At 41.7% G+C, this 15960-nt stretch overlaps 1 protein-coding gene across 12 annotated transcripts in view; it reads right to left on the bottom strand.

The window, feature by feature from the left end:
• TANC1 (tetratricopeptide repeat, ankyrin repeat and coiled-coil containing 1) overlaps positions 1-15960 on the bottom strand; it is a 235872-nt gene that overhangs the window by 122647 nt on the left and 97265 nt on the right. For all 12 annotated transcript variants that reach the window (XM_037523385.2, XM_054699751.1, XM_054699750.1 and 9 more), the window contains one exon: positions 5270-5467. In XM_037523385.2, coding sequence (XP_037379282.1) covers positions 5270-5467 — 198 coding nt within the window. The remainder of the gene's footprint in view (positions 1-5269; positions 5468-15960) is intronic.

Raw genomic sequence — 15960 nt, 5'->3', positions numbered from 1 at the left:
GGCGACCTCCCCCTCTGCGTGCTACCGGAACACAAAGCTATGTCACTTACAGCTCATGGCTCAACAACGCACAAGCAGAGTAATGCGGATGGTCTCAAAGGGAGTGTTGAGGTCAGGGGAGGAGAACCTGGATTAGGCCGAGCTCCACTAACAACCTACACATGGGACAAGTGCTGCAACGATGAAAAGTCTGTGTCCATGTCAGCAGAGGGGGCTAACTGGATGCACTCTGAAGGTCTTGCCACCCCTCACATGCCTATGAGCCAATGCACTCCTCCCCATGCAACAGACTACCGTGGAAGCAAAAACTGGAAGCCAGCTAAGTGTTTTTCTGATCATGAACTTGATCTGACTCAGCTGTGATAATTCCCCTGACAGTCCTGTGGAAGGGAAGAAAATGGAAATTGTCTGAGAAGTGCAGACAGAAGGGAAGTTCACAAGAGAAGGGCTCCAGAAAGACTTCTCTCAGCTCCTCTAATTCTCTATAGTCCGTCACTAGGCCTGACAGAGAACCTACTAGCACATCCATTTAAGGCTGATTCCCAGATGATGTCAACTTCAAAAAGAAGCCTCTCAAAGAATGCTAGAGGGAATGTGAAATCAATACAGCTTTTCTGCAAAGTGACTGGGCAGATTGCACCAAGAATCTTTAAAAATGCAGTCCATTTAGGTCACTAATTCCACTTCTGGGAACCTGCCACTCTTTGAGTTATCAGATCTGTATAAAAATTACTGGACAAAAATGTTCCAATCAGTAGTCCTGGAAACTGATTTCACAACACTGTTGAGTGTCCTTAACACTATGCACTACACTCTTAAAAGCACTTAAGATGGTAAATTTTGGAAGGCATTTTATTAAAATGAAAAATTAGCAAATTATAGGAATTTAACAAAAAACCAAAACATTTTGCTAATGCCATAATTTTTTAAACTAAATAATAATGTATGCAGATTCAACAATTGGAAATTTGTTAAAAATCAATTATGGAATATTCAAACAATGGACCTTAAGCTCTTCAAATAGATTGAAATTGCTCAAGTTATAATATTAAGTGGAAAGAAAAAAAACAGAATATACAGCTGCAGATTTAAATGGAATCAATATTTTTTAAAAAACTAGAAAATTAAAACACAACTGGTTGTTCTGTATCTTTGCAGGTGCCGGGATTTCCAAATTTTCTACAAGAAACACTATTTTGGGTGAGAAAAGAGAGGGCCTTGGTAGACATCAATTCAGGGTCCCAGGACCCAAGGGCAGAATGACTGCCACTTTGCAGCCTGTCAGTTTTGAGGCTTTTCCCTGAAAGAGACAGCCAGCCAAAGGGGCTTTCATAGCCTCTCCATCAGCTCTGTCTATGGAGATGGAACTGGAAGCTGCAAAGGTACAAATTGCCAGCACTGCCTGGTCTCCCTAAACAAGGGAGGAAGGCAAAAGCAGCATCACCCACTTTTCACCATCTGCTGCCCTACACCATCACAGCATTTTAAAAGGTTGCTTCTCATTCATGTCCTACCTTTTGATTGTTTCGTAATGGGCCCAAAGTGATCTGGGAAATGTAATTCAAATATAAAGCCACTAATGATATTACTAATAAATAAACCACAGGAAATGGGCTTTGCCCTTCTCTGGAAGACAAAAGGATATATTACAAATGTTAATGAATTCTTAATCCAAAAGCCTTGCAACAGCCACAGAACTACTTTAATTGGATACTGGTCCTTGTTTTCTTTGTCAGAAAATGTATTTTCCATTTAAAAAACAGGAAAAAAATTTGAAGCATTATTCAGAAAACTGAATCTTCCAACTAGCAGTGAAAAAAAAATACATAAATAAATGGAACAAGGTGAAAGAAGACTAAATAAAGATAGCCAGCAAAATTAAGTGTAAATTAAGAAACCCAATCACATAAAATTCAGGGTCACACTATTGCAATGTGAATAAAATTTTCTGTCTGGCCTATAGTTCCCATGGCCCAGGAGTTAATCACTAATCATATTAGCATACCAACTTTCATCAACAATAGGCTTCCCAACAAACAACTATGAACCAGAGACACACTATGGGGGGGGAGAGGGGGAAAGGAGGGATTGGGGTCAAAATAAGGGGGTTGCATTGTATGGGGAATATAAAAATAAAATTAAAAAAAAAATAGGCTTCGGATAGTTCCCATTACAGAGGTGTACAGTGTTTGACCTTTGCTAGAATAATAGTTCAGGTCCCTGGCAGTTCCTAGATTAGTATCAATTAGAGAAGAGCAGCTATCCAAACAAGTAAAACAGGTTTGGGTTTGTTTGGTTTGGTTTTTTTTTTTTTTTTTTTTTTTAAAGCACCTTCTTAAAAGAAAGAGAAAGGTGGGGGGGGGGTGTCTCCTTACAAATGAGAACAAAAGTCATTAAGGTGATTTCAGAGCTGGGTCTGATAGATGAGGATCTTCTGAAGCACAGTCCCTGCTCAGGTGGGGTGGGGAGAGCAAAGTGAGAGCTAATGCCTATGGGCAGCACTGCAAGTGCCTCCTTTACATTGTATCATAAGCAACAAAGTGCCAGCTTTTTTATTTTTTTTTTTATTTTTTTTTTAAATAGAGGCATGTTTTATTTATTTATTTATTTGTTTGTTTCTTTGTTCGTTTATACAAGCACTGGGTACAGTCAGAAGCGCGGGAGGGTGAGAGAATTCACCAGAGCCAGAGCGGGGAGCAGAGCAGGCAGAAGGACTGAAGTACACTGCTGAGGGGAGCAGCGGGCGGCAGGAGAGGTCTGTGCGCCATGTGGGACCCTCCTCTGGTGGCCGGGGAGCAGCCAGGGATCGAACCGGCGAGGCAGAGGCCGCGGGCAGCTTCGCAACCCAGCGCTCAACCGCTGCACCACCGGGGAAGCCCCGTGCCAGCTTTTTTAATAGATGGCTGTTTTAAAATCCAGTGCACGTTCATGAACATATGACAACTATTTTCACAGGCAGGTAGAACGTTAAGGCTCTAGATACTTTTTCCAATAATATGAATTAAACTGGAACCTATGTATTAGACGCTAGAAAAAGATATTGTTTATTGTCTGGTGTATTTGAATCACTGCCATTTTTAAGTAAGAATGTCTGTTTTTAACCTTTCATTTCAAAGTAAATTTACCAAGATAATGAAGCCGAATTACCACTGTGAGACACTAATTTGCTCACAAATTTGAGCAATACACAAGCACTGCTCCACTAGAAGTATCAGTTTAGTGTATTTAATTACCATTTGGAAAAAAAGCATTTAGAATGGAGAATAGTTTCTTCAATTCATTAAAAGATTGACTACTGCAGAACTATTCTTTCCTATTCATATGGCCTTGTAAGGAACTTAGCAGAAATAAATATTACACCTATGGAGAAAAACTTAAGTTTTCTCAAAATTAAAGATGACCTAAATTTGGTCAGAACACAGGAGGAGACAAGGTCATGTCAGGGATTTCCCTTCTGGCACGCATGAAGGCTGAGCCCTTCTGCACAGCCATGCACTCCAGGACCTGTCATACCACTCATGGAGACCTAACATCCCACCAAAACATCACCAAGTAAACAAGTAGTAATGATGTGAAGTGATGGCTTTATTGTGATAATCATTTTACAACATGTACATCTATAAAATCACTACTATGGCTAATAAATTTTAAAAAGGTCCACTGAAACCAACACTGAATTTGTTATTATTAAAATTATATCTTAAATGTAGTATTTCCTAGAGTCTCTCCACTGCTCACAATCCTAAAGCCCAAGCAGCACCAATTCATTTGCAGCAGCATGGGCTATAGGAAGGTAAATTGTCCTAAACTTCAAATCTGCACTAGTCATTACCCTCAACTCTGGTTCAGGATTCTCTTCTGTTTCATATAGGTGAGAACAATGTAAAGAAGACATCACACTTGTTCTCAACCATCACACACACACACACACACACACACACACACACACACACTCACTCTAAAGGAAGAAGGACAATTACGTGGCTGATAAAAGACTAAGTAAAATACTGTGCACAATTTATAGAGAACAATTCAAATAGGGTAATAACCTGTAAGAGAGGCAGTGTGGGAACTATGAGTCAAAAGAAGAGAAGAAATCTGACAGAGATATATCACTCGGGGGAGGGAGGACAAAGAAAGAAGAAAAGACATTCCAGGAATTTCCCCAAATAGTGATAAACAGGTCAAACTTCCTTGGCACAGGAAATCACTTCATACCAAAAAGGTTTCCAAGTTCCAGCTAATGACTGGACTGTAAACAATGCTGTCCAAAATAAGACAGTTCTAGAACAATAAAACATTTTGGACACTCACCAATTCACAGCACTATTTCTATTCAGTTTTCAGATTTTCCTCTCTTAATTTTACTCCCACATAAACCACAAATATCCACTAAATGATTCAGAAATAATGCATGTGCCATATCAAGTAACACAAACACTTAGGAAACCAGAGAAATATACCAATTCCACAGCCCAGCACACTTTAACATGATTCCAAACATGTTTACATGTAAATGAGAAGAATCTCTCTCTGGCATTATGATCAACAACTTTCCAAGTTATTCTGCCTTCCCTCAGGAAACAAATACTCAGCAAAACTAAAATAACATCAAAGACGTTTACAGTTCCAGGTATCAGCTTTGTGGAAAGGCTTTCCTCACATCTGAGTCATAACCTCTCAATGTTAAGCATGTTTGGGGTATTACTGGCAAAGATAAGTGTAGAGAGTTGGTAATGAGGAGAAAACACTTAATTCAGAGAATCCATGTATCTCTTGCCACCATCCCTTTACAAATGTGAATATTCACAAACCAATTTTAGAGCTCTTCAAATGGTGGGTCATGTAATCAAGAATATACATCAGTATATAACATTTGGTGTTAATAAAAATACTGTTGTCAGACACACTGGCGGAAATTCATAACCTTGTAATACACCACAATGAGATTAGACTATTGCATTCCCTAATTCATAAGCAAGAATGCATTAAAACCTATGCTTAACATTAATATTGATATAAGATCTGGAATGTTGTAAAAGTCTAGCCTGGGCAATAAAAATGATTTTGATATCGGCTGAAGAGTCTATTCAAATCTGAAGCAAAAAAAAAAAAATTTTTTTTTTCATTATATTAGATGTTACTGTAAAAAAAAAAAAAATTCCTTCTCCCAGAAGACGTCTTATTAAACCAGAAGATTCCTATTAAACACTAGTTGTGCTTAATTTCAATACATGTATTAACTTACATAACTAATTGGGGCATTTACCTGGGGATTTTTTGTTTGATCTTGATTGCACAGAGTGAGACTGTCGAGGCAGAAGGGGTGATGAAGGCAGAGACATTGACACTCCTTTGGCCAAGCTCACCCTGTAGTTGTCTTCTGCCATAGGAAGACTGCTCAAAAAGTCACCACTATGGCCAGGGGGCTGGACTGGAGTGGAAGTCTCTGGACCAAAGTCACCTCCTAGAGTAGAGAGAAAAAAAACATTTGGTTAGAACATCCATCACTAGTAGGTGCAATTTACTTGCCAAGAACTACATGGATATCACACACACACACACACACACACACACACACACAACCACCCCCCCCCCATATGTGTGTTTAATGTTTTAATGATTTTTTTTTCCCTCTACCAGTCTTACGACTTTTTACCCTATGAGGAAAAATCCAAGTTTCACCACTCAAACATTAATCATGTACCTCATCCCTTTCCTGCATCACACCAAACAGCGCTGGTTTCACTCCTAACAACAGGTCACAGAAACCAGTGACCTAAGATCAGATGAGGAGTAAGAATAAATGACCCACAAGTATCTTTGATTTCAACAAAAGCAAGGGAGAGGCGGTTACTGGTCTTACAGAAGCATCAGCGAAATAGACTTAAACATCTGGATCCCTTCCACAGCTCTCTGGCTTCCCACTACTACCTTCTAGTAAGAATGTGTCATGGAGAACCAAGCCTACTTTGCTACTGCTCCCTGAGACCATGTATTTCTTCTACACTCCCCATAGCACAGGGCCCACCCTCCTACAACTCAGCTAACCCAAAATACTACTCATGAGTCTGGAACCATGGTTCACTATTAAGTAGGTTCTCCCTGGTATTTAATCCATCAATGAATTTAGGAATGAACTTACCACTATGAAATTAAACATTCTAGGATGCTAGAGCCAAAGAAAAAAATACAGAGAAGGGAATGTGTAGGCTAGTATCAGCCTCTCCTGAAATGTGCTCTCCATTTATTGTTCCCTCATACCCGCACCTCCACAAGCATGTATGAGTAGGGAAGTGCAAGGAGAAAAGGTCAATCACTATCCTTGTGATCTAAATTATACATAGCAGAACAGGAAAGAGTTAGAAAATTTTCCACAAGCAAACCAATTTCTCTGACAAATCTACCCAACTGTTCCTTACCATGCCTGACTGAAAAATCCAAGGCCTGGCTTTGAAATGAAAGCTATCCAACCAGGTGGGAACTCCATTTCATTGACAAGGCTCAAAAGGGGATTCAATTCAAACCATCAAGTTCGAAACTGTATTGTTGTACATGCTTTTCACTTGAAGAGACATGGTGAAGTCAGGGGCTTCCCCTTCCACAGACCTGGGTGGGGGCAGGGGGTTAAAACAGGCAGACAGACTCATGCCTGACTTTCAAAGGCAACTCAAAACCAGCAGAAATGTGAACAGAAAAGCCAGAGATTCCGCAACAGGCAAGCGGGCAGAAACAGAAAGGTAATTTCTGTCTCACCTGGGTGAGCTATGCTTGAAGGAACTTTAATAAAATTGGGAAACTAAAAATTTATCACTAAATGCCCAAATGGTTAGTATTTGCAACAAAAATGAAAATTACCAGGAAACCCTCACAAGAATTTTCAATAACTAGAACATTCACACAGACGCCCAAGTAACATTTTGTCCCAAAGAAAGTGGGCATGAGTTAGGGAGATGCTTACCCCCTGAGTGCACATGTGCTATGCACAGTGCTGCCCCTATGCTGGTCCTGCTGCAACCCTCACTCAACCTGGCTCCCAAGCTGGTGCTGTAACACCATGACCAACTAACTCCCAGGAGCTAGGCTTAGACCACTGTGGATGAGCCTGAAATCTTTCAAAACACAACTTTCTGAGGTCTTGAGTCAGGACATGAAGTTTCCCAGCTGCCTCCCCTTCAGCTGTTTGGCAGTGAAATGGATGTTAAGGCAAAGCAGGGGGTGGTGCACCATGATGCCAAGTCCTGCTGGCGCTGAGTGCCCGCCAGTGCCATGCCAAGGAGACTGTAAATGGAGGAACAGTTGTTTCTTCTGGCCTAATACTTGTCTCTTATGCCCCATCCCCACTGCCACATCAGTCTGATTTTAGGAATGCAGGCAAATGTGCTGCCTATAAGAATGGCATCTGGTCAACTGATTCCTAATGCTTAGGCAAAAAAAACCCCAAAAACCAAAAACAACACACTAGGAGATAAATAAGAATTTGGAGGGCCTCCCCGGTGGCGCAGCAGTTGAGCGCTGGGTTGCGAAGCTACCCGTAGCCTCTGCAGCGCTGGTTCAATTCCCGGCTGCTCCCGGGCCACCAGGAGGAGGGTCCCACATGGCGCGCAGACCTCTCCTGCCGCCCGCTGCTCCCCTCAGCAGTGTACCTCGGTCCTTCTGCCTGCTCTGCTCCCCGCTCTGGTGAATTCTCTCACCCTCCCGCGATTCTGACTGTACCCAGTGCTTGTATGAATAAATAATTTTTTTAAAAAATTAAAAAAAAAAAAGAATTTGGAGGTGATACTGATTTCTCAGGTGGCTTGAAGAGAGCTGCCCTTATAGTGCCTAAAGCCCCAAGCCAAGAAGCCAAATGGCTATGTGATGGCCCACACAGGAGCAGGTGCTGTGACAGGCACGGTCTTTCTTATTCACACAGGAGTATTTCTGACCTACACAAAAAAACCCAGTCTTCAAGTCTCTTTCTTGGATGAGGACACAAAATTAGGGAGAAATGACATCTATTGCAACAATACCAGAAACAAAAGTAAAACTCATCCCTTGGAATTCCCCAATGTGATAAAGGAGAAATCAGGATCTGAAAGGTAAAAGATATAAAGACTTTCCTGATAACAAATGTTGCCCAGGAACTTTGTTAAGCAAAACAAATATTTTCATGAACTGAAAATCTGATAGGGTTGATTTTCCAAAGCATGCTATAACCATGAGGACCTTCAGCATTTAGAACAGCTGTGCTCCAGCACTTTGATTTTATGTGGTCTGCAATACAAGGGGACTCAGAAAAGGGATTTAAAGAAGGGTTTCTATTTTGAGTTTATTTTGACATCTCACTAAAATATTGGTCCCAAACATGTTGCTCTGTTGGTTTTTCAGACACAATTAAAGAACCCTAACTTCCAACTTCCTTATTAGAAAGGCATAAAGCAGGTAGAGAAGTTTTATGTACAGACAGCATGAAGCGAGTCGAGTGATCCAGTGGCTTAGAAGCTGGAGCCAGAACTCCGGAGCCTGGTGCTTCACTGCAAGAGGGCAAAGGGTTAGACTCCAAAGAAGTCCAACTGCATTACCACAATGCAGGGGCAGAAATCTCCTAAGGGCATCCATGAAAACTATACAGTATTGGCTCTGGGCAACATGACACTACAAATGCTGGGGTTGATTTAACATCCCTCAGCAGATATTTAAAGTGGTTTAAGAGGAATTAAAAACGTGTCACTGCAACAATCAGCATGGCTTGAATACTTCTTTTAAGCCTGAAAAACATATTTTTCTTTTGTGACTGTACCCTGTATTTTTCCCACCTCAATTAAATGATCAACCACCCTTGCTGTAGCAGAAATATCCAGGCTGAGTAAGAGAAACATCCTCTCCGGGGTAGGATAAACCCTGCCATCAACCACGATGATTTACCAGACCACCTCTTAGTTCCACTGGCAGGTGTTTCCCATGAAACATTTACACACCATACACACTCACATCCACCCCAACATGGTTTCAATCTCAGAGCATCTAGTCCGATCGCACTATTTCACAGACAGGAAGCCAGGGTCTGGGAGTTAACCATAAGGAGAAGGAGTCTAGAACTGCTAGAACTGCTCCATAAAGGCGTCTCAATAGGCCAGCTCAGTCTCTTATGTACTCATTTCTCTACATGTGTAAGAACTTTATTTTGGAAAAAAAAAAAATGTTCCACCCAACAGATAAGTTTTTAAATGAGTTAAAGTCTTTAAGGGGTCAGTGCATTTTTACTGTACATGTTTATGCTTTATAGATTATATATATTCTCTGTCATTCTTACACACAAAGATATTTTATTATTTTAAAATCACCAATTCTGAGCTCCAAAAATAAGACCAGAAAGGGCATGGGGCATAAGGGTATTCCTGTTTGTAACAAAAATAATACATATAGTCATACAGGTACAACCTGTAAATCCAAGTCTTAGTTTACAAAAATAATGGAATTAAAAGGGACAAAGACATTTTAAATTGGCAGAAATGCCTTTTGATAATGGTTCTTTAAATTTTTTTCACCATTACAGACTGCAAAAAGGGATTTTAATTTATAATGGAAGAAAATGCGAATCTGGGAGATGGCGCATGTTGAAAGGTGGCTATGCAGAACGGCAATGTCCAACATTGCAGATAAAAGTACATGGAGTGCCGGATTAGAAGAGGCTTATAAAAATGAGGGTAACGAAGCCAGGGAGATCAAAGTAAAAGCCTATTTCAGAAAGAGTAGACATGAGAAAGGGAAGGGTGAGCTTAGACATTCAGGTAAATAGGTCTGCAAAAGCAGGAAATGAGATTTCCATTTATTATGCCATTGAAGTAGCAAGGTGGAGGAGGGGGGAGATGGAAGCTTAGAATAAAAAGAGAAAAGATGTTCTGTCTACCCAGTTGCAGAAAATAAGACTTGTGCAATACATTAAACTAGGGCATTAAATGTGTTAGGGCATCTTTTGTGCGGTCCCTGCCAGGGAGTGCACCAATGTTTCTTAAACATATTTTCCATCATAAGGTTTTATAACCATATAACTCATGTATATTTACAGAAACCTAGAAAACTGGGAAACATTTCCTCCCACAAGATCCAGTATCATTTTTGGAACCTTCAGGAGGTTCTTTCTGCAACAGTAAGCACTTTAAAACCATTCTAAGTCTTACAGGATATCTCCCCAAGCATCCAGCTAAAGCTACTGATTGTTTTTTTTTTTTTTTTAAATAGAGGCATGTTTTTATTTATTTATTTGTTTGGTTGTTTGTTTTTTTGTTGTTGTTGTTTATACATGCACTGGGTACAGTCAGAAGCGCGGGAGGGTGAGAGAATTCACCAGAGCCAGAGCAGGGAGCAGAGCAGGCAGAAGGACCGAAGTGCACTGCTGAGGGGAGCAGCGGGCGGCAGGAGAGGTCTGCGCGCCATGTGGGACCCTCCTCCGGTGGCTGGGGAGCAGCCAGGGATTGAACTGGCGCCACAGAGGCCGCGGGCAGCTTCGCAACCCAGCGCTCAACCGCTGCGCCACCGGGGAGGCCCTAAAGCTACTGATTATTAATGTGCATTTTCAGAAAGAAAGTTAAATGTACCTAAGAAAGTTATTTTCCAAAATATTATTCGTACGTCATAACTAATTCTCAAAAAGCAGCTAATCCCCAGAGAACAGAAAATCCTGGTCAATAGGACAAGTCTCTTTTTTGTCTTCAAGAACCCACCAAATCAGTTCTAAATAAAGAACAGTAAATACTATCTTCACAGTTTTATTCCTAATACTGGATGGTTATAGAACCAAATGTACTTTATCCTGAAACAGATGAGTAAACAGACTGGCAGTTCCTCTCTAGTTGTCAAAGCTTTCCCTTCAAGGCATGTCACCATGCAAGAGTTTGAGCTTTAAGAGTAACTAACCCTCAAAAACCTCCCACTTCCAAACCCCACGGGGTGCACTGTAAAATAAATGCTCTTCTAGATGCACAGTGTGTTCAGACAGGGTTTTAGGCACTCCATATCGAACTCATCTCCTTACAACCACTTCATTATTATTACATGCCTCTCCTTTGATGAGGAAACTGAGGCACAGAAAGTACCAAGCATCTTGCTCAGAAGAACCAGCAAATGACTGAGCTGAGTTTGAGCTCAGGCGATCAAATCCACAGTCCAGTACTTGGTACTGTTCCCCTGAAAAAGGCTACTGAGATATGCCTTTCAACATTATGTCATTTTGTATACTTAATAGGAAAAGCCAAAAATAGTACATGTAGGTCTATGCACAATAGCAGGCCACTGTGCGAAGAAACCTGTTCCCTCATCTATTTTCACTTTTCGTGCCGGCTGGTTAATTAGCTGCACAGAGCTCCTGGAACACTCCATTTGGGAGGTGCCTGGGCCCAGCGATCATTAATTTTCTTTCAGTCACACCTTATGCTGTCGCCATACAAGTGAAGTGAATCTGCCTTAGATGTTTAGTCATCAGCCACCCTAAATAGTTCCTTCTCTTTTCACATTGTACCATATATTCATTAACTCCTGCAGCCTCCGGGTCTGCTGTCGCTGCCCCGGGTGGATGTGCTGAATGTCATTGACGACACACAGGATCCAGCCACTCTGCCTAAGCTGCATGAAGAATAAAGTAGTAGCTCAGCTATGGCCAAAAGCAACCCGACAGGGTTCATTTTAAATCTGCATGGAATGTACTAGTCTATGTTTTCCTGTCATGATGGACTCGTCACTCAGGTCCCTGGGGCTGTCTATCCACCATCCCCGGTTCTGTAGATCTTCCAGGCCTGCCAAAACCGCTCACAGCTAAAACAGCTGTTGGTCTGGGTACAATCACCAAGTGTCTCTCCTGTTCAGCCAAGACTGAGAGCCACTGAGACAAGAAGGTGTTCAGAAAGATCTAGAACATTTGTATTCTTATTATAGGACATGAAAAGGCAAAGAACGTAAGGGAATACTCAGTCATCCAGATGATTGTTTCCATCATTCAAAATATGCATTCCTGAGTGTGTCTGGTGTATATGTCTGTATACACATGCATGCACAGTGTATTTACATAAATATTTATACACACTTGTACCTGCGTAGTTTTCTCGAAGGACACACAGGAACCACCTCTGGGAGGAGAACTGACAACTGTGAGTGTGGGGAGGAGATACAAAGTGAAATACCTTTATCTTTTCTGTGTGTGTATGTTTCCTAAAGATATTTTAAATTTACACTCCCTAGGACTGAGTCACATACGGAGGACCCACGCCCTATGCCCTAACTAGACAGGTGGGTGAATGAAGTTCATGCCACAAGGACAGATCAATGGCAGGTGGTGCTGACCACGTGGTTTCTGATAGCTGCGGTGGGCAGAGCATAGGGGGGTAAGAAGAGCACCAGTGCCCTGCTCTGAAGGTCAGGTTCTTGTTAGTGCTGGGCACACTTGCTCCCATGGTCGATGGGCTTGGGTAAGTATAGGCATCAATTTTCCCTCTCCCCATCTTCATTCTGGCTCTCAGCTCAGTCTTCTCTGTTGCTAGAGGGGGAGTGTGGGTGCACCTGGGTGCAGTACAAACAGAATAATCCAGAACCTGGGGAAATATCAGGTAGCAGGGAGAGGGAAGCTAAGAAGATATTAGGGGAGGCAGAGTAGATGATGGATGGGAGAAAGCAGATGCTAAAAGGGAAAGCAATGAGGCAGCACAGGGCTAAGGGATGCAGAGGTAAAGGAAAGAGAACAGTCAAGGATGGAAGGAGGTGGGGCACAGTCAAGGATGTATGGAGGTGGGGCACACATGGTGGGAGAAAAAAAGAAAGGGTTCTTGTTTCTGTTGGCAAGTGCAACTGATAACAGCCCTAACAAAGCCTCTCCCAACACCCTGACAAAATACATGTAACTACAAAGTAAAAGAAAACAGAGCACAAACTATATCAAAAGATAAGGGATTAGCAGAAAAGCAGTGTTTCCAGTAGTTTTAAGAATGAAAATGGGGCCTCCCTGGTGGCGCAGGGGGTTAAGACGCAACCTATGAAGCTGTCCGCAGCCACTGCAGCATGAGTTCGATCCCCAACCAGGGAGTTACCCACATGGCACAGCAGACCTCTTCTGCCTTGCCCGCTGCTCCCCTCAGCAGTGTATTTCAGTAGATCTGCCTGTTCTGCTCCCCACTCTGTCTCTGGTGAATCCTCTCACCCCCTCCAACTCCTCTGCCTCTACCCCAGTTCTTATATGCATAAATAAATATTAAAAAAAAAAAAAGAATGAAAATGGAGCATCCTTTTTGTTGCAACAACTGGTGGTCTAACCACTCTTTCAGGCCCCTGGGTGGGGGCAACACTGAGCCCTTCCTGCTCGAGTCTGCCCCTGTATCTCTACCCCAGGCCCACCTGCAGGGACCAAGGAATTGGGGTGAGAGAGGGCTGGTGATTTCTTTTCTCGTTAGTGAAAGGCTTCTCCCAAACAACCCCCAAAATAATAAATGGGGGGAAGTGAGAAAACACATAGCTTACTGGTAAAAGGCACTGTCTTCAAGACTCAAGATGAAAAAACTTCAGCAAAATGTTTGGCAACCTCAATAGAATAGAAAGAGGACAACATGGTCTCTATACCTTTCAATTGGTGCCTACTTAATTACATCACACCGCAGGTAAAAATAAAGGAAGAGGAGCAAGGAATTTAAAAATCAGTACAAAATTATGGTCCGCACCTCAAGCACTAAGAGTAGAACTGACACTGATGAGAGTCCACTCAGTGATAAGGGACAAGCTTGAGGAGGAGCTGTGCATGCAGAGGAGAGAGGCTAACATGTTTAGAAGTTTTTGTGAGGAAAGATTATGAATATGAAAAACAAAAAAGGGTTCTGAAAATAAGTACATGATAAATTTTTAAAAAGTTAATTGAAGTACACAAGTGAAAAGGATGTCCATGCTCTAGGTTGTTTCTCTGAAGAAAGACCACACCCAGACTCCTCCTGACAAGAGTTTTAAGTTGACAGTTGAAGAAAAAAACAATCACAAGCATTGATTTAAGCATATAGTTAAATAAAAAGATTAACAGGCTACAAAATCACTAAGACTTTCAGAGGAATCAGAACCCAATTGCCTCTAGACTTCGTGAGATAAATTCTAGGACTGCTGTAACGCAGGACCACAAACTAGGTGAGAAATTTATTCTCTCACTTCTCTGGCAGCTGAAGTCCAAAATCCAAGTGCCCAGCAGGACCAAGCTTTCACCAAAGACTCTACAGGAGAAAATAGACTCCAGCTCTTTCTCTTAGTTTCTGGAGTTGCCTGCAATCCTGGGTGCTCCTTGGCTTGTAGACACATCATTCCAACACGCCTCTGGAGTCACACGAGGTTCTCCTCTTATAAGGACACTAGTCATCATGGATTGGGGCCACCCTACTTCAGTGTGACCTCACTTTAACTTGATTACATCTACAAAGACCCTACTTCCAAATAAGGTCTCGTTCACAAATATACAGGATGAGAACTTCAGTGCATCTTTGGGAGGTGGTGTGGGGGAGAATGACACACAATTTAACCCACAACACTTCTCTCCAAAACCAAAAGCTGGGATCAAAAAGCAACATCTATGAAATGTGAGGGAGCAAACAGCATGACCAAACCACCTAAAACTTCACCAAGTTTTCTATTCAGTACAGTATCGACCAAAAAACAGTCTCAGATACTCCAAGGCTCAGAAAATACATGGCCCATTTATATTTTGAGAAAAAAAAAATTACTTCAGAATAAAGAATAACTACTCAACAGTGGGACATTATTTAAAAACAATAAAGCAATAAACTATAACCCAAGTTCAGGCTTCAAACACTTCACTTGCTATCCCTCTTCTGCTTCCACCCCTTTCTCATTCAGGAAATGTGATTTTTGAACCATATCCTTCACCCCCTAGCACAGAAAGAATCCCTTAGCTTATCTGGTGACTTCTTAAAACAATAGTGCTGGGTGCCAGAACTTGCTAACAATGGCTAAAATTTTGTACATGATTGTGACACTGAGCAGACAACCCACAACTCCCCCTCCAACACACACACATGCATAACACACAATGACCATCTTCATTGCCAGGGAACTAAAATTACAAAAGGAAAAAAAAACCAACTCGGGTTTACCATATGATTAAGATTTTAAAAAACATGTGGAATAAACATTAAGCCGGTAAATCCGGTCTTATATATATGCCTGATAATAGCAAGGCAACTAATACACACAACCAAAAGCTAGAAGGAAATTCAATAAATGTTAGTGGTTATTCTGAAGGGGGTGGAAGTATTGATGATGTTTCCTCTTACATTTTACGGTTGACAGATATTCTGACATTTTTATCAGAATGTTTTGTAAGATAAAATATGTTATTTTCCATTAAACATTTATTTGAAAAATAAATCTGTATCCATCTCTTTTTACTTCCTAAAGTTTCTCAGCAAGACCCCTGACTGGCTACCTCTGTCAAGTTCCTGCTCTCATGAATCCCTTTCACAAGGAAGAAGGGCTCACTCTTCCTTTCTCCAGGCACCACTAGCTCTTTCTAGCCCCCACTGGTTCTACTCAATCCCCCTGGACTCACACTTGCCCTTGTGCATCCACCCTAAACCACTCAAAGCCACCTTCTCCCCACCCCCCACCCCTGGGGTTCTCACTGATGGTGGGTGGTCTTTGCTGTTTATCACTCTGTGAAGTCCTGGACTGCCTTCCTCCTACAGCTACTGTGAAGCCGTACCATACTTACTTTAGAGAACTTAAAGGAAACACACTTCCCTGGATCTGTCTTATATACTATGACTTCTTTCTTTTTTTTTTAAGATTTATATATTTTACACAAGAACTGGAGTACAGGCCAGATGTGCGGGAGGGTAAGAGGATTCACCAGAGACAGAGCAGGGAACAGAACAGGCAGACTGACGAAATACACTGCTGAGGGGAGCAGTGGGCACGACAGGAGAGGTCTGCCATGCCAAGTGG

The sequence above is a fragment of the Talpa occidentalis genome, unplaced genomic scaffold (genome assembly GCF_014898055.3).
Source record: "Talpa occidentalis isolate TD23 unplaced genomic scaffold, MPIMG_talOcc4v2.1 talOcc4.3, whole genome shotgun sequence".
Lineage (NCBI taxonomy): Eukaryota > Metazoa > Chordata > Mammalia > Eulipotyphla > Talpidae > Talpa > Talpa occidentalis.
Note: the sequence above shows the minus strand (reverse complement) of the source record. Positions and strands in the feature narration are given on the sequence as shown.